Genomic DNA, 19,316 nt, shown 5'->3' on the forward strand with positions numbered 1-19,316 from the left:
CTCTAAATAATTTGCTTTTCTGTTTTAAGTAAGTTTTGTTTAAAGCTGCTCTGTCAGCCACCTCTAAGCTCATTTAATAGCCATCTGAGAAATTTAACCCAAGTATGCACTTTTTTTTTTGTATTATCATGCTCATAAGTGCCCCTTAAGTGTCAAATGGATCTGACCTTTTCATGGGAATTCTAGTGTTTGCATTTCTTTTAGTACATCTCTGGCTTTGATGAGAAAAAAATTCTCTCATCACTGATTTGATCTCTTTCCCGTAAAAGGTCCTTTTGCAGCCTACTGTAGCTCTTTCTACTGTCCAAGATTGTATAAGACTGATTTTTATGATTCTAAAGTCTTGAATATTTCAGCAGTGATTCAGCTTATTCCTGGCTGTTCTTGGTTAGATGGAGGACTATAGTTTAAGGATTAGCTATTATGATACAATGATATATTTTATGATATTGGTAGTGACACATTTATAGGATGCGGTGAAGTAGACTTTTTCTTTTTTCTTGGAAATGATTTCTTTCTGTAATCTAAATTTATATATGTAAGGATTCTTTCATTATGGTTCGTACAAATTCATCTTCAAGAGACAAAATGATATAGATTATATTTAATGATTGCCATCATTCTTTATTTGCCAGAGTCCTACTTTCATAGAATACCTTAACCTATAACCCCCAGGTCTTCCTGTACCAACACACTTTCTTCAGTGGCTGCTAACCATACCCTCAAGCCTCACCTGCTAAAATTGTGTTCAGTATTGTTTTGTATCACTTTCTGCCTAAGCAATGTTTTTGTTTCCTCAATTATCTTAACTCTTGGAGCATAGGGATGAATCTAGACTTTTCCCTCTGTACTTAGAAAAGTTGCCAAATAAATGTAAAATGAGCTCATATCTGACACTTTAAATAATTATAGAATAGCTGGACAATATCCAAATGTCATCTAACTAATCTGTGTTTGAAAAAAAAAAACACTAAATCTGAGAGGAGATAAGCAATTTTTGCAAAGTTACTGACATGGATTTTGTGGTTTAACTCCATTAGGGAAATGTTTGCACAGTGAGTGTGCTAACTCTTATATTACTGTTCTATTTTTAGAATGTGTTTATGAACTTTTCTGTCATATTCTAGGAATTTTGCCAGGTTAGACATAGAGAAAAAAACAGAAGAGAGTATTTGTGGATAATTTGAACACGCAATGTAATTTTTTAAAACTAGTTAAGGTTATGGATGAAGAGAGTAGTCAAATTCCTTCTCTTGTTATACAGGTACTACTTGTGAATTCACAGATTACCATTTGTAAATAATTAAATTTTGTATTAAATATGTACAAGTTTTAAATCACTCTTCTTTGGAATAGGAGCTTATGATCAACTAATCTCAGGCAAAAATTTGCTGTGCTTGCCTCTTTAAAAATCATCTTTGGCACATATAATCAAAATAGAATTCAAATTAGAAACATTTTGTGTGGTTAGGACATGTAAATGATAGTCCTCTTTTTTGAGGTATATTATCTAGGCATATTTCGATGATGTTATGCACTACTTAAACTGTGATGATCATGCGGTATATTCAGTCTCCAAAACGTCTTTATCTTATTGAACACTCTCCCCCCCACCCAACCAGTAGCTCCGTTTCTCTTATCCCTCTCCCTCCTAGGTCTGCTCACCGTGATCCTTGTATCCCTTGCTACTATGATTTTGAGTTTGTTCTTTGATTTAGATTCTTTGTAGAAATGCGATTAGGCGTTGTTTGCCTTTTTGTATCGCTGTGATTTCATCAAGAATGATGTCCTCTAAGTGAATTTATACCATTGCGAATGGCAGAATCCTTTCTTGACCATTCCCTTCCACATTGGCTTGCATCAGTGTGTTTGTAATACTGTAATACTGTAAAAGTCAGCCATGAGAAAACGCTGACTCACTCTTTGGAGAGCTCTACACTGAGAAAATGTAGTGGGTGTTTGGCAGTCCTGCTGCTTCAGATGCGACGTGAGCTCTTGGCCTTGAAAATGCAGCATCATTGCCCTCACTGTGACCCGAACCTTGTCAAGGGGTTTTCACCCTTAGTACACCTTACATGTTTTTCCCAGTAACTACTTGGTATATTTAAATTGTACCATTAGCTTTTAAAGTTCAGTTTGGACCAATTCCATTTTCCTGTAGATGATGCATCACCCTTCCTGAGCACATGGTGATTGTGTTAATGCTAAGTCTTTTAGCTTTCATGTTTTTCAATTAGGACATGAACGACCCTGACCTTCCTCTTACCCGATTTCATCCTACATATCTGAAATTTAACTTGATAAAACATTAAAAATTTAAGAAAAAAATCTCTTTATTTGAAAGCCAGAGTTAGGAAGACAAAAAGGCACAGAGAGAAAGGTCTTCCCACTGCTGGTTTGCTTCCCAAGTAGCCACAGAGATTGGGGTTGAACCATCCTCTGATGAGCTCCTGATCACATTAGCTGGGGGTTACATCACAAGTGGAGCAGCTGGGGCTTGAGCTGGGAGTGACACACATGTCAGCTTTACTCTCTAAGGCAAAACACTGGCCCTCGAGTTATGTACTCAGTAAAAACGTAGAGATAGTTTTATAGATTAGAAGGAAAGCTGGTAAGAACCTGCTTAAAATAAACTCTAGGTACTGTCTGTTGTTGTGAGAGGAAGCCTTTCACCCACATGTCAGGAGTTTTGGAGTTCACTGACACTCAGTCACCAGCTTTTAAAAATATTTTATTTCAAATATCCAAAAGCATATGGAGTGATAGAAATGCATTTTTAAGTGGAATACACTCAAGGAAAAAATAAAGTGCCTCTTAACTGTGTTGCATGTTCAATGTGCAGATTTGTACTCAATATACATTTGTGATATGTATCTCTATTTTAGATTTGAATAATAAGTAGGAAAAGGAAATCAATTCAGGTCAGCAAAATGTCTTTCGTGTATATAGAGATGTGTTTATTCATTATTTTCCAGGTCCCCCAAATTTTAAGTGTCTTTATTGCTGGATGGCTAACTCGCTGGCAATTTTCTCCCCTTTTCCTTTTTAAAAATTCTTTCGTATGTGCGTTCTAAGTACACTCGCACTAAACATATTTCAAATATATAATTAAATATATAAAATGAAGTCTCATCATATTTTTAAATCAGCCACATGGCATTTTAACAGGAATCTATGTACAGCGAAGGGAAGAGAGATGCTTCAGTCTCTGGCTATTGGTTGTTTCTTTTGCAAAAGTGAACACTCAATTCTGTATTCTAGAAGTGACACAGAGTCGGTAGGGCTGGGAAGACCAGAGTCCATGGGCAGCATCTTCCTGCCGACCTTGCTTATAGTCCACAGAAGGGTCTTTATAGGTCAGAAAAACTGCTGATCTTGCGGGCCCATGCTGGTTAAATGAGATAGATAAGAAAAAACCTTATGGATTTTTAGATTCTGTACCTACATGTTTTCTTCATTTCACTTAATAAGATATATGTAAGTTCGCGTTTTTCCTCTTTCTTCTCTTTCTGTAGGAAAATAAAAACCTAAACTTCCTAGAAATGCTGGAGTAAAGTAGGGACCAATTTTATGTCTGATGTGTGTGTACCTTTCTGTGTCAACATCAATACTTTTCTGCTTAAAATTAAGTATTATTGCCAATATGAAGATAGAATTCAATTTGTTTACATTCATTATGTTAGATCGGTGGTCCTCTTTTCCTTTGACCAAATTATTGCTTTAGTACATTTTTAAAAATAGGTACTGTTAGTAGATAGTAAATTAGACTAAATATACGCATTTTAACATTGTTTTTATGCAAAACTGGACTTAATGCATTTTTTTGACAAAATCCTAACAGAATTCTGCTAATGTGAATATAATCCATAGTTTTTGTGAAATAAGCTGGTTTTTACATTTTCTTTTGATGTTCAATATAGAGTTTAAGGTACCAGTGAATTGATGCCATTAATGACAATGTGTAGTGGTAGCTTTGTTCCTCAATATAAGAGTTACTGAGGAAATAAAAAAGAAAATATTTTGTTTCTTTTGGAATTTGAGCTTTGGTTTTAACAGGAAACATAAACCTTATTGCCATTCAAGTTAGTTTGTCTCTGCTGTGAGTTTTTGGGAAAGTTGGTGATTATTGTTTTGATGTTTGTAGCAGGTAGAAAGAGGCTGCCTTGTGTTTGTACGCTGGTTTTTCTTAGGCCTTCCATATCTTGGAAATATTTAGCTGAAGAGAATGTCATGGAATTAGAATTACACTTCCGAATGATTAACGTTATTTTAAAAAGATTTAGTTATTTTTATTGCAAAGTCAGACATACAGAAAGGAGAGACAGAGAGGAAAATCTTCCGTCCAGTGATTCACTCCCCAAGCGGCTGCAATGGCCGGTGCTGTGCCGATCCGGAGCCAGGAGCCAGGTGCTCTCCCGGGTCTCCCATGTGGATGCAGGTTCCCAAGGCCTTGGGCCGTCCTCGACTGCTATCCCAGCAGGGAGCTGGATGGGAAGTGGGATCCTGGTGCGTTCAAGGCAAGGACTGTAACCACTACACTATCATGCTGGGCTCCTGACTAACGTTTTTATTTTAACTCAATTCAGAGTCCATTCTGGAATTGAAATGCATAGTTAAACCGGAAAAACAACATTAGGCTAACTGAAAAGAAACCAGTAATAAAAGATGACGTGTATCACTTTGCTTCTATGGAATTTCAGAATATGCAAATTGATGTACTCCCACAAGCAGTGAAGCAGGGTTCCCTTCCCCCCACATTCCCAGCAGAAGGTGTTGTTAGTAGAGTTCTGAATGTAGACCAACACCAGTAAGGTTAGGAGGGACCTCAGTGTGGTTTTTATTTCTATTTCCCTGACAGCTAGGGAGACGGGCATTTTTCACATGTGTATTAGCCATTTGAATTTTTTTTTTTTGAATAATGCCTGCTCATTTCCTTCACCCATTCTTCACAGGGTTATTTGTTTTACTGTCACTAAGTTTCTGAGGCTCTTTGCAAATCTGGGATGTTAGTGCCCTATCGGTCACGCAGTGTGCAAAGGTGTTCTCCCGTTCTGTTGGTTGCTTCTTCACTCTGTTGATCATTTCCTTTGCTGTTCAGAGGTGCTTAATGTGACAGGTCCCATTTGTTTATTTTGGTATTGACTGCATGTGCTTCTGGTGGCTTTTGAAGAAGTGATCCCCATGGCTACACTTTATAGAGCAGTTTCTAGGCTTTTCTCTAGCAGTTGGATGATTTCCAGATGTAGATTTAAGTCCTTGATCCATGGAGAGCTGATTTTTTTTCATATGGTTTGAGGTGGGATCTGGTTTCTTACTTCTGCAGGCTGCTATCCAATGTCCCAACAGTGTTTGTTGAAGAGACCAAGCTCTATCCACAGAATATTTTCGAATCTCTTGTTGTACATGTGTGGCCTCATTTGTGAGGTTTCTGTTCTGCTGAGTAGATCTTCTCTGTGCCTGTACCGGTACCAGACAATGTTCCTTGCTCTCCCCTACAGTATGTCTTGAGGTCTGGATCTGTGATTGCTGCATTTGATCTGGTATGAGAATGGCTGGAGCAGCTCATTTTTCCTTTCCACTAGCCTGGAGTATCTGTTTCTATCCTTGTACTCTGTTTCCTAGTGTCTTTGTTGGTGAGTTGTGTCTCTTGTAGGCAACAAATAGATAAGTCCTGTTACGTTTTGTCTTTTTAATGCAGTTTGCTAATCTATGTCTCTTAATTGATGAGTTTAAGCCATTTACATTCATTGTTAATATTGATAGGTAATGATTTGATCCTGTCACGTGAACACTGGGTTTCTTTCATGCCATCAGGAATTCCAGTAACTCTTATGTTTGACTTTGATGTTGTCAATTCTTTGGGAATTTTTCTTAGCTTTACTCAGTTCATCTTCCAGCTTCCTGACTGCTTCAGCATCTTCACAAGAAGTGTCTTTCAGTTCTGGAATAATTGTTTCTGCATCATTCATTCTAATATTGAGGCTTTCCATTGTATTTTAATTTGTGTTATTGTATTCTTCCTTTGTAATAATTCTGTTTGATTTTGTTTCAAAGTTGCAATTGCCTATGTAATGCATTCCTTAAATTCCTTGAACTCCTGTATGTACTCACTGGTTTTAAGGAGCTTTATAATTTTTTTCAAATCCTTTATCTAACAGTTGATTGATGCTTCCTCAGCTAATTCTGAGGTTGAAAGAACCTTTTGCTGCTTTGCAGTGACCTCATTCATATTTTTTGTCACAGCAAGCATACTCACAACTCCTGTAAATTGTATTACAAATAGAAATTTTCATAAAGTAAACTCTAAATGATTAAGATTCTTCATCTAGAAATGCCTAAATATTTTTATAATATATAATATATAAATAATAATTTATATAGGCACTAAAATTTTATTTTAGGTATGTATGCATGGTTGCGAAAGAACAATGGGATTGAAAGCATTCCTTTCCCAGAACACAAGTGTTACTGTTATTCCTCTCTTGTTTATACTTTCTCCTTTTCCAGACTAGAATGTTCACTGGCTTGTGGCCATCCAGTATAGGCTGATTATATAACCTCCATTTATTCAGTTTAGCTAAAATAATTTAATACCCATAATGTTTCATGACAGTAAATGTTTTAATCATAAAATTTCAACCAGTAATTTCTCTGGAACTATGGTACTCTTTTGTTCAAGTTTTAAAATACCGGATAAACAAGATAGTAACAGTGTATTTCGAACAGAAAACTTTTTGAAATTGGCAGCTAATGACTAGATTATTTAATAATGAGTTTGATTGCCAGTTTTTTTGTGATATTTTGTATTATTTCAAAATGAAATATATAATTGTCAACATGACTGTCACTGAGGGGTTCCCTTCTTGTGCGCCCTGATTGCACTGTGGATGGCTGTCTACTTCATCTTACCGAGGAGTCTAATTGTTTTTCATCCTTACAGACAACATCTGGGGAAGATGTTCGAGACTTCACAAAGGTGCTGAAGAACAAGTTCAGGTCCAAGAAGTACTTTGCTAAGCACCCTCGGCTTGGCTACCTGCCTGTCCAGACAGTTCTTGAAGGTGACAACTTAGAGACGTAAGTTTGATTTTTTTATTTGTTTGTTTTAGTACTAAACATTTTGTGAACTATTATATTTCACGATGCCATATTTATTAGTGAGTCAAAGATATGATAAAGTGTTTAATTCTAAAAGGCAAATTAAAATTGAAATCAGTTTGCGCAACATTTAATTTTGTAATTTTCTTTTGACAATGTCACAACCAAAATCTAGATTTAACCTGCATGTTATCAGATGGCTGTATTTTATGCTCTCACATTCATTTATTTTCCATTCTTTTCTTTTGAAAGGTTTTTCATTGTCACATACATATATATATACACATACATATATATTTCATTGTCATATATATAGTGTCTTTTTAATATGTTTATGAATAATGACTAATCTCTTGCTTGAGACACGTATCTGTGTAAAATCTCATGAGACCTCAGATGACTTCAGAAACGTCGAGGGGGACATTCTGCTTTAAAACACAGCAACGGTGGCAGGAACAAGTACAGATGATGCAGTAAGAGCCATGTTTGTGAAGCAGGCTTCTTAAAGCTTCAAAATTCATAGTTATTTTTTTATTTTCTGTATTTTGCATAGCAGTATTTCAGCATGCTCTGACTGTCTCTAAGACATCAAAAGAGGGGGGTAGATATTTGCTTCTATTTTTGTTTCCATGCAAAGCCCTGTTGATCTGGGAATTCGTGTCTTTAATATAGATAGGTCCACATATAAAACATGATAAGCTTGATGTCAAACTGCATACAACTAAAATATGTGATTTTCTGCCTTTTTTTTTTTTAACACAGTACACTTTAGAATAAATTTTGGTAGAACTATTTCATTGAAGGAGAGCTTTTGTAATACTTATGTATTTTTGTAATACTAATTTTGTTTTGTAGAACTATAGATATACAGCAGAATTTAATTGGCTCATAAGAATCAATGTGCCTATCACTTTTAATAATCCATTGGCATTTATAAAGAAAATAAGTACATTTCTCTTACTTCTAGCAGCTGGGAAGTGCACCATCCAGGTGCCAGCCTCTGGGTAGGGATTTAGTGCAACGTCCTTTCATGGTGAAACATGGAAGGGTAACACAGCATGAGAGACCAAGGGCAAGAGAGTGTGCCAAACTCACTTTCCTAACTCACCAGCTCTTGCAATAAGGTACCTATTGCTAAGTTCAGGACTTCAAGCTCTTCATGAGTGCACAGCCCTTTTTATCTCATCAAGTCTTAATAGGTCCCACCTCCCACCACTGCTATATTAGGAATTATGTCTCCAACACACAACTTTTAGGGGACAGAGCCAAACAATCGCAAGCAGTGTGCCCTTCTATGTCAACACAATCATTAGCATTAGTCATTCTATTCTGAGTGACTCTTATTGAGATAATGATACTAAAATAGACTCAGTAATGCTATGCAATATTCAGGATATAATTCGGAAAATACTTAGACTCACTCCCAGCATTTTCAGTGAAGAGGAAACAAAAGGTGGCTAAGATGAAATCAGATGTGGAAAGACCCTCATTGAGAAGGAATTATAAGATGTTGGATGTACTGAGCAAGCTTTTTTCCTTTTGAAATACTGCACACAGCTCTTTGGATTTGCAAAGTTCATTTTTTTTTTTCAGTTGAGCCATTTCTAGTACAGGGCCGCTTAATCTTTGGGTTTAGCAGTTTTTGTGGGTGTGTAGTAAAAACCATCGATTTCATTTATTCTCTTATTTGTGGGCGGAGTATATTGGAGGACAACCAGTGAAGTGGTACAGGTTTTGAAGTTATTTATGAAGATAATTAGAATTTTCTTTTGCTTCTTTCTCTTTCATCCTTAGAAAATAAAATATCTTATCCTCTAAGCAATAATTGTAAATACATGCATGTAAGGAATATTTAGGGAGAAAAGAAATTACTGCTAAACGGAAGTAAAAACCCAAACTGCATCCGTTCAATTAATATTATGCATACTCATGCAAGATTTCTCAAAAAATAAATGAACGGAGCTTGAACAAAGCATGTTATTGATAATAAACCTAGGAAACAAGGTAAAGCAGGATCAAAATAATTTAATTTGAGTTTGGTAAGAGAAAATTGTTGGCTAAAAGGTAAGCTTGGCTTTCATGAAGACTTTGAAAGTGAAAACCACTTCTCTCTGGGCTTAATGGAAGTAAAATAGATGAAGTTTATTACTATTTTTTAATTTCAGTCTGTAGCAAGTACCCAATGCTAGAGAGGGTGATTATGTTCATACAAGACCTTAATGGAAAGTGACAATTGAATTGAGATCTGAAGAATGAATAGCACCACGTGTCACCTGTTTGCTGTGGAAAACTGCAAGAGGGGGTTTCTGGGAAGGGAAATGTTTCCAGAAGCCTGGAGTCAAGAAGCTTTCAGAAACGAGGGTGACAAGTTAGAAATAGTGGCAAGAAATGAGGCTGAAAAGAATAGCAGCTGCTGAACAATAAAGGACCTGATAAGCTCTGCCAGGTTCTGGGGACTTTTTCCTGAGCACACTGGGGAGCCCTGGAGTGTCTTTATGTAAGAACATTCTGGAATTCATCAGATGGCTTAAAGAAAACAAAAGACTGGAAACATTAAGCGTGCTGAGAATTTAAGTGTTTCCTATAATATTAAATATACTTAGCAGATACTGATTCTTTACATATTAATATGGCGTTTAACCAAAATAACCACTCTGGGAAATGAAGAGAGACTGCATTGTTAAGTCTGTGAAAATATAGATTGGTCTTATTTTTAGCAACCTTTAATCATAGGTTCTAAGTATGCAATGTCGCCTTCTTTCCTTGCAGTATTAAATGAGAAGGCTTGTTGCTAAATGTCTAATTATTATTGTTGTTGTTCCACAAATCAAAATACTTGGAAATTAGTGAGGGCTAAACTTTGATTATTTTATCTCATTACTTAGACTTTTCCAGTACACATTTCTTTTGAAAACCTCTTCAGTTCAGCTTTCTGCTCCTGCCATTCTTCTTATCTCAGTTCATGCATCACTTCTGTGGGAACCAAGTTGACTTGCAAGAACTCGTCAGGCAATTTTTAAGAGCTTTTCCAAGGTCCAGTAAGATCACCAATTCACATTTTCCTTCTGTTCAAAGCTCAGGGTAGTTGTTATGGTACACTAGCATTTTAGAATGATCTCTAAAGCAGCTAACTGTTTGTGAAAATGTATAGCAAGTCACTCACCTGATATTTAGCATCTCTGTTTCAGGGTTGGTGAAAAGCAGTGATGTAAAAGGATTATGGGATACTACTGTGTATTTTTGTAGTTGAATCTGATGTGCTAGATTAAGGTTACTCATGACACAAACACTCTTAAAATTGTTAGATCCGTGCTTTTTTTTTTTGTAGAAACCCAAGAGCCTTTACATTAAAAAAAAAAAAAAGATTTATTAGAAAGGTAGGTTTACAGAGAAAGGAGAGATGAAAGAAAGATCTTCCATCCACTGATTCCTTCCTCAAATGGCCTCAATGGCCAGAGCTGAGCCAATCCTAGCCGGTAGCTAGGAGCTTCTTCTGGATCTCCCACATGGGTGCAGGGTCCCAAGGCTTTGGGCCACCCTTGACTTGACTGTTTTCCCAGGCCACAAGCAGGGAGCTGGATTGAAGTGAAGTAGCCAGGACATGAACCAGTGCCCATATAGGATTCTGGTCCATGCAAGGTGAGGACGTTAGCCACTAGGCTACCATGCTTGGCCACTTTAAGATTTTCATGCCAAGAAGATAAACTTTCATCTGGTTTTAGTCCTTGCCATGCTGGACATCAGCTTGCACCTCACATTAGGAGATCATGAGCTCATTAACTTTTTCCTCAGTGTGAATGTTCAATAGATATAGGAAATCAAGTAGGTCTCTAATAGTTTTGTTTCAATGAGCATTTACTTTCTTAGGAGACCTTATTTAGCTAACTTTCTTTGTGCTTTAAAAGATTTTTATATTCATAGTTAACCCAGTTTGAATTGGCTTTTAATTAGGATCAGTTGCTTTCACACATGTTTCAAAGAGACTTGGGGATTTCTGAGTTCGCCTGCTCTGGAGCTGCTGATAGGTCTAAAAGCAGTGTTGAGTGGTCTAGCTCCTGATGCAAGGCCCTTATTCAAGCCCAGGTTTTCTCTGTGGTTTCCTGGGTTGGACTCCTGCGTTCAGTTTTGTTTGAGGAGAGTGTAACTAGAGATGGTTTTAGCAATGATATGGCAGTTTTAAAGGAGTAGAGAGGAGGCTGCCTAGGGACCTCTTTCATCAGCATACTTTTTAAATTTACATACTTTGTGTACATTTTTACATTAATTGGAAGAAGAATCAGATTGTCTAATTTGATGGTAACTCTGTCATCACTAACAGTGTGGTGATTAGCATTTACTTCAACCTTTCTGACCAAGTTTCTTCCCTAAGGAAAGCAGATATGATGGTATGTTATCGATGTTGTTTTAAGAGTTGTCCCGTGATTTTGAGTTCTTTTACAGCATTCTGATTTTTCTTTCTAAAAAGATTTCTTAAAAATGTATTTGCTGGGCCTGGCAGCATGGACTAGCAGCTAAAGTCCTCGCCTTGAATGCCTGGGAACACATATGGACCCCAGTTCTAATCCCAGCGAGTCCACTTCCCAACCATTCCCTGCTTGTGGCCTGGGAAAGCAGTTGAGGACGGCCCAAAGCTTTGGAACCCTGCACCTCTGTGGGAGACCGGGAGGAGGTTCCTGGGTCCTGGCTCTGGATTAGCACAGCACCGGCTGTCACGGTCGCTTGGGGAGTGAATCATTGAAAGGAAGATCTTCCTCTCTCTCTCTCCCCTCCTCTCTATATATCTGACTTTGTAATAAGAATTTAAAAAAATTTTTAAATGTATTTGCCGTCCAGTACCAAATATCCTGTCCTATCTGTAAAAAAGTTACTGCAGATGCTTGAATACACAGCAGCTTCCCTGCAAGGAACTGTGACTTCCGCTACTGTCGCTCCCCCAGGGTGGATTGCAGGGCAGTCAACTCTGTGATTAGAAGACAGTGGGGATGTTGCCCCTGCTGCTTTGGGCTGACAGAGCTCTAAAGTGTTTCTTCTGTGACTGTTGTCTCCCTCTCCCCTCTTTGCAGTCCCATCACACTCATCAGTATGTGGCCAGAGCATTATGAGTGAGTATTATTGCCTCAAATGCAGAAGACGCATGCTCTAATCTGCTGGATTAGCATGGGTGTGATTCCTAACCTCTTGCTCTAATATAGTACTTCTGCATTCCGGGTAACCATCCCACGGGTTTGTTTGCATGGCAAATTTATTATTTAACTAAGCTAACATTCCCAGTAATGATACATGCCGATATTTGGGCATAAAACCATGGCTTTGTTTTTTTTTTCCTTCACAGCCCATCACAGTCTCCTCAGCTGTTTCATGACGACACCCATTCAAGAATAGAGCAATATGCCACACGGTAAGAAACTCTGATAGGAGCCTGCTACTGTGACCCAGAATGTGTCTGTTTCTGCATTAATTCAATAGCATTTGCATACTTTGATTTAAGGAATGTCATTCTGCAGGAGCCGTAATTCCATTATATTTGAATCCAAGTTCCCCTCGCGCTTTTTTTTTCATGTTGCAATTTGCAGTTTAACAAACACCTGCTACATTTTCTACAAAGAGAAAAATCTCAGTAGGATGTGATTACCAAGCTCATGAGGATCCAAACCCAGTATAAGCAGGATTTAGATAATGTAACCCAGTTTCAGTGAATGAAAGTAGGGATTGAAAGTATTTCTCAGGAGATGATGTGCATATCAATTACAATATGTAATTAAATTTATGCTAATGCTTTACTAAAGGGGTTTGTTTTAGAGACCCTAAGCAATATAAAATCTAGGTTGTTTTTGGTGGCATACAGACTTCCAGATAAGCAGAACATACCGGGAATCTGTGGTGGTAGTCGCTAGCTAAGCCCAAAAGAGTTAACAAAAAAGCATTTTAAAACAGCAACATTTGTACAGGGTTGAGGCTAAGTAGGATTTCTGAGGAAAAGCAGGCTTGGGTTATTGGAAAAACACACTCAAATCCTTAGACTGGAGAAAAAAGATGCTTCGTTATCAGACGGTAGGTTTAGGATGGATAAGGGCAGGAGCCAGCATGAAGCGACCTAGCTGAACTGTGACGTCATGGACCAGGCTGCTAAGGAAAGTAGAGCCTGCCAGTATGAGAGGAGCATAATTAGAATTGTATGATGACATAACACACACATCATTGTGGAGGTCCCAGTGGAGGGACTGGGAAATCATTTAGGAAATGTGATCATTTAGGGGGCACTGCATTACATCGTGGTAGAAGATAAAGGCCTGTTGGCTGTAGGGCAAAAGTATTAGAAAAGTAAGCCAACGTTAGCTGTTATTTTAATTCTGTTAGAAGATTTGGTCTTTCCTATGTTTTTAGCAGAGTGTGACGGTTTAGAAGTCATTGAGGAAATGAGTCTAATTGCCATGTCCCCTGTGACCACATGATCTAACTCCTGGATTCTCCTTTTCCAGACTGGCCCAAATGGAAAGGACTAACGGGTCTTTCCTCACTGATAGCAGCTCTACCACAGGAAGTGTGTAAGTAAATCTTGAAATCAACAATGCCCGTGAGAGGCCAGCTCTTCTGACATGGCTGTCGGAAATGATCTTCATTCACTGTGGCTCTGAATTTTCATCCCAATCAAAATTGATAGGTTTGGTTCCAAGAATGTCTACATAGATTTTATGCCTTCAGGGCATGACGGTATAAACTGGATATGTTTATTTATTTAGTCTCATGAATGTTAATGAAAAATATCCTATATTGGCCAACTAATCTGCCTTAGAAATATCAAATTGTTTTATTTACAACAACACACATATTTTTCATCCAATTTTTGTCATATGTATTGTTAATTTAATGAATATAATTTCAGAAAACACATAGTGTTTCTGTGCATTTCTGTCTTCATTTATTTATTAGAGAGAGCAAAAGAGTTCCCATCTGCTGACTCTTTTCCTTCATGCTGACATTAGCCAGGGAGCCAAAACTGAAGTTGGGGACTCAGCACAAGTCTTCCGTGTGAAGGGTAGGAGCGCCATAACTTGAGCTGATTCCTTGGGTCTCTTTCATAGGAAGCTGGAGTTAGGAGCTGGGGCTGGGGATTAAGTCCAGAAAGCTCAGAGCATGCCTGGGGGACATCAGGTGGCCGTTTCCCATCTCCTGTTACTGAGGCCGAGGCGGCTGGGAGGCTGGATATGGCTGCTTCCTGTTTCTGTCCCTTCTCTCAGATACGGGAGAAAGAAAAAGAAAATTTGGAAGCAATGATCTCACCCACTTTCCTGTAACCCTCGATCATTCCCACCCTATCAACAATGTAAACATAAAAAAGAAAAAAAGAACAAAACCAAATCCAGGCTTTCAGCTGTGGAATGGGGGCGTCAAGGCACTAGTCCAGGTGCTTTTCCATCAACTCTGTATTGAATGACTCAGACCCACTCATGCTTGCACACATATGTCCTAACCTTCATTGAAAAGTATTAACTTGCTTGCCAGTATTTGATTTTATTAACAAAAGGAAAAGCCTCATTACTTTGGGAGACCTTTGAAAGCACATTCGACTCAAATACTTTATCTCCATTCCCCATGATGTATGTATAGTCAACTTGGTTGTGGAAATTTTTTCATAAATATTTTATCTGATCATCCTACTGTTGAATGTCATCTTGCTTTTAAATATTTTCCTGAACTAACATCTTCTTTTTCCATTTCTTTTTTCTTTTTTTGCTGTGGAGTTCACTTTTGACACTCAGTGGTATCGAAAAGGCTTTATTAATGACAATTTCATGTGATTTGTACAGGTTCATTGTCATTTGGATTTAGAGAAAAATGTAAGATGAGTAAAAAGCTAAAGAATAATACTACTTTTCACTAAAAAGAAGTTGGAGAGAGCCGAGTTGAAATACCTTAAGCATTCTAATGCAGAATGTCTCTCTTCCAATATTTTGAAAGTTGTTTTACCTATTGTAAAATTACAGATAAAGGATACTATTTGACAGCAGTACATTAGTGATTTATACATTACTTTTCATGTAGCATGCATGTGGAAATATTGATAAATCATAACAGCATATTCAATATGCGTATTTCATTTTAACATACTTGTGTCCATTTTATATAAAGTTGTTAAGTATCATGCTTATCTCCTAAATCACCATAATTTCCACTACAATCTAAAATAGCCAAAGAATTAAATGAAATTTTTAAAAACTGAAGACCAAACTCTTACTTCTTTGAAATGTGTACATGTTTATCTCATAAACACTGTAATAGTTAAATTTTTCCTATCTTCAAAATAGAATATGCACTGATTATTCAGAATGTAAAAAATCTGATGGTTAGCAGGTAAATGTATATTTAATTTGCTATCATTTAACATTTAGACCCATTCACCCATCCAATAAATATTTGTTATATATCTACTGTGCAGTGAATTATGAGGGCAAGTCATAAAATTTTCAATATGTTGCTGATTAAACAGGGTCCTTATTAAAAATTAGCATACATGTCTGTGTATAATAACTAGTAAGTTAGATGAAAAACAAAATAAAGGTTATACTTGAAGTACATGACAGCCCAAAGATTTTACTTTCTTTAATCATAACCTATGCTCTGAGATTATTTTATCTGTCAGTGTGTCATTTCCCAACAGCACATTTAGTGAAATCATTAGTTTTAAATTGGTACTCATTAAAGTATTTAAACCCCAGAAATTGCTGATGTTCTAAATCAGGGCCTTTTTGTTGAGTATTTACTATCATATCACTGCTATGCACCTGTTACTGCAGTAGATGTACAAATGTGGCATCTGTCTTCACATGTCTTATGCTGGAAGGGAGACATAGGAGGGACCTTTCAGGAACAGAATGTAGTCAGGACGTTTGTGGTAGGCAGAATAATGGCCTCTCCAGGCTGGCCCTATCTCAGCCCTGAAGCCTAGAATGGTCTAATCTCCCAGGAGTACTATGGGAAGTTGCTCTTGTTCCCAGTGTTAGCATTATTTTACAGATAAAGAAATGGGGGTTTTTCGAAATTCAAGAGCTTGTCCAGGGCCTCACATTCAGTAATGGGTGGAACTGGGATTCAGATCTGACCATCTGGTTCCAGGTGTGGGCACAACTTGCTGAGCCATTGAACCTCTTCTGCTTCCCAAGTAAGGAAAGACGGCTTTCCAAGCGGGTCTTGAGGAACCCAGAGTGACTGTAGACTCAGTCCCTCTGGAGGTCATCACTGTCCTTGTCCTGATTAGCACATTCTTTGTGTCTCATCTTCCTATTTGAGAACTTTAGGTTTTTAGCTGAGAAGGTTTTACTGTTCAGCAACTGATAAGGTCAATCTCTGAAGTTTGTCTGGATATCTCAGACATAGTGTAAGGGGAAACGCTGTGGTTTGAGTTAGGATTTTTTGAGTTGAACTTAAACCCTCTCTTTAACTTATTTAACGCCTCTTTGTCCATCCTGCCTGTGGTAAAAGCCTGTCTCTCCAGGTTCATTTGAAGAACCGTTTTCTACCACTCTTCCCCCATAGCTTTTATCATCTCTGTAGCTGCTGAAGTTGTGCCTCCATGGACGTGGGCTCCTGCTGTCACAGCCTAGAATGTAAACCAACCTCACAACACCCTGACGTAGATACAAATCCCCAGATTCCTTATTGCTTTGAAAGTCGGACTTTGGATGATTTAAGAGGGAAATCACATCAACTATAGTAACCCTGCAGAAATGAAGCATTGAGCAACAGCATCTCAGAACCCAGGATGGTTCTGGTAAACCAAGATGCATCAGTCCATTTGTCCTTAGGAAATAGTGTTTGTGTAGAGAGGGGAGACAGGCTGTAATTTGTGCTAGTACGCCTGTTTTCAAATTTGAATGCTGGCACAGAACAATCCTTAAAATAAGTAATATATTATTTTTATTTGTGTGCTGCCTACTTTGCAAAGGTCATTGAATGAATCACAGTTCTTTTTGTCATTTGCTAGGTACTAATTTTGTAATATAGATCGTATTTACTATGACTAACTTAAATATAGTGTAACTACATCCTGTCTAATGGTGCTTTATTGGTGCGTACCTACAATTTTGAAGCACTTTGTATTTTAGCATGAGGAACCCCACTGACATTAAATGACCTTAATCAGGTACTTTGTTTACTATCTGCCAACAAATTTATGTTCTTGATTTTTACTGTTTATAATTAAGAACTGGAATGTATCTATTTTTGCATTTAACTTTAAGGTCGGAATAGCAAGACTCAAATTATATGTTATCTATAAAATGTTTTTAAATCCTTATATTTGTAAAAGTTGTTTTAATTCCTTTCCAGACACCTTAATGAGAGAATGTAATGCTAGTAGTGATGATTATAATAATATGTTAAACTCATCAACTTAAAAATAAATCTATCTAAATGTTGGCAACAAATTGCATCTCAGATTTGATTTTAAGTAGTTTCACAGTCTCCAAATCTTTAAAAAAGAAAACTCATTGGTGGGAGGAGGCGTTTCGCATAGCAGCATCCCATTTTGGAGTACCTTGGGTCTGACTCCCAGCTGTGGGTCCTAATATTCCAACTCCCTGTCTAAACAGACCCTTGGAAGCAATGGTGATGGTGTTAGTGGTTTGCTATTGATGCGGCAGGGTGGACCCAGATTGGAGAGTGAAACAGTAGATAGAAGCTGCTGATCTGTCAGTTTCTTTCTGTATCCGTCTGCTTCTCAAATGAATACATACACCTTTTTAATGTGCTTGGCAAAGCAGTAATATAAAAATAAAAAATTAAAAATATAGTAATTATTAATAACGAACACTGAGTTTAAGCATGGCTTACTAGCTAATACTGTCTGTGATATGCAAGGAGCTTCGTGCAGGTTCCATGGTCAGATCAGGACTGTGAGATCAAGCCATTCAATTTTTTTTTTAAGATTTATTTTTATTATTTTTTTTATTGGAAAGGCGGATATACAGAGAGGAGAGACAGAGAGGAAGATCTTCCGTCTGATGATTCACTCCCCAAGTGAGCTCAACGGGCTGATACTATGCCGATCCGAAGCCAGGAGCCTCTTCTGGGTCTCCCATGCGGGTGCAGGGTCCCAAAGCTTTGGGCCGTCCTCGACTGCTTTCCAGGGCCACAGGCAGGGAGCTGGATGGGAAGCGGGGCTGCCGGGATAGAACCAGCACCTATATGGGATCCCGGGCGTGCAAGGCAAGGACCTTAACCACTTGCGCCACCGCGCCGGGCCCAAGCCATTCGATTTTAAGAACCCACATTTTCTTGTGGATTTTGGTGTCCTACAGTGGTGATGAGTGATGACTGTGACTACTGTTTCTGCTTCCTCCTCCTCCTTTTCATTCTCTTGCCATTAGTTTTTAAAATTTTCTTTTAAGAAATAATAGGCAGCATACTGTTAGTTACTTTTTTAACTGAATCAAGCATCTTACTTGATTCTCTTTTAGCACCTGAGGTTACCAACTGTTTGTGTTTGACTTGGGTTATCCTTGCATTCTCTTATGTCCTTTGCCATATGGACAAAGTGCCCTGCCCATTCATATCTAGGTATCTAAATGGCTGGTGTAGAATCTAAACATTGTAGCCTTGACTTTGGACATTGAATGTGGTAAGGAGTAGGTGGCTAAACCCTTTTCTATTTTTACAAATAGTTTCTTTTTCTTTTTTTGGTGTAATGGCATGTGATCCTTTATCCTTAAAGTACTATAAATCATATTTGGATATATATGAATAGTTATTATTCTATTATTGAATACTCAGTTTTAAACTTCTTTTTAAAAAATTATTTATGACATTTTTATAGTTGATCAGGGTGGGAAAGATTTGAAGATTAGGGAAAAGTAGTTGTGATCATTGTTTCCAAATATTCTATTTCTTCTTCCTGTATCTGGTGGCAAGGGCAAGATAAAGAAAGTAGCCATACCCAACCCCCAGTATAGGGAATGGCTACCCAGTGTCAACCCAGGGTCCTTGATGTGGCACATGCTCTGAGAGTTCTGCCCAAGTGGTTTTGTTGGTTTTGAAATGCTGGCATTCTCGCCAATCCAGGAGTGAGGAAGCCCTTCCAGTGTCCATTGGTTGACATAGTTAACCTTAGAATCTCCATTCACCCAAATACTTGCTGTGGTAGTTGTCCAATTTGTTCTATCCTCCTTTCTCAGCTATAGTACTAGATGTCCTCTGCAGGACCTAGTAGGCTGGCCATATCA

The 19,316-nt window shown here is 37.8% G+C and overlaps 1 protein-coding gene across 10 annotated transcripts in view; it reads left to right on the plus strand.

The window, feature by feature from the left end:
* UTRN (utrophin) overlaps positions 1-19,316 on the plus strand; it is a 491,247-nt gene that overhangs the window by 450,931 nt on the left and 21,000 nt on the right. For 9 of the 10 annotated variants that reach the window (XM_040965592.1, XM_040965598.1, XM_040965593.1 and 6 more), the window contains 4 exons: positions 6,941-7,077; positions 12,162-12,200; positions 12,431-12,496; positions 13,578-13,643. In XM_040965592.1, coding sequence (XP_040821526.1) covers positions 6,941-7,077; positions 12,162-12,200; positions 12,431-12,496; positions 13,578-13,643 — 308 coding nt within the window. The remainder of the gene's footprint in view (positions 1-6,940; positions 7,078-12,161; positions 12,201-12,430; positions 12,497-13,577; positions 13,644-19,316) is intronic. The other variant, XM_040965594.1, reaches the window with a different exon arrangement.

The sequence above is a fragment of the Ochotona curzoniae genome, unplaced genomic scaffold (assembly GCF_017591425.1).
Source record: "Ochotona curzoniae isolate NIBS_2020 unplaced genomic scaffold, NIBS_Ocur_1.0 scaffold_3890, whole genome shotgun sequence".
NCBI classification, from domain to species: domain Eukaryota; kingdom Metazoa; phylum Chordata; class Mammalia; order Lagomorpha; family Ochotonidae; genus Ochotona; species Ochotona curzoniae.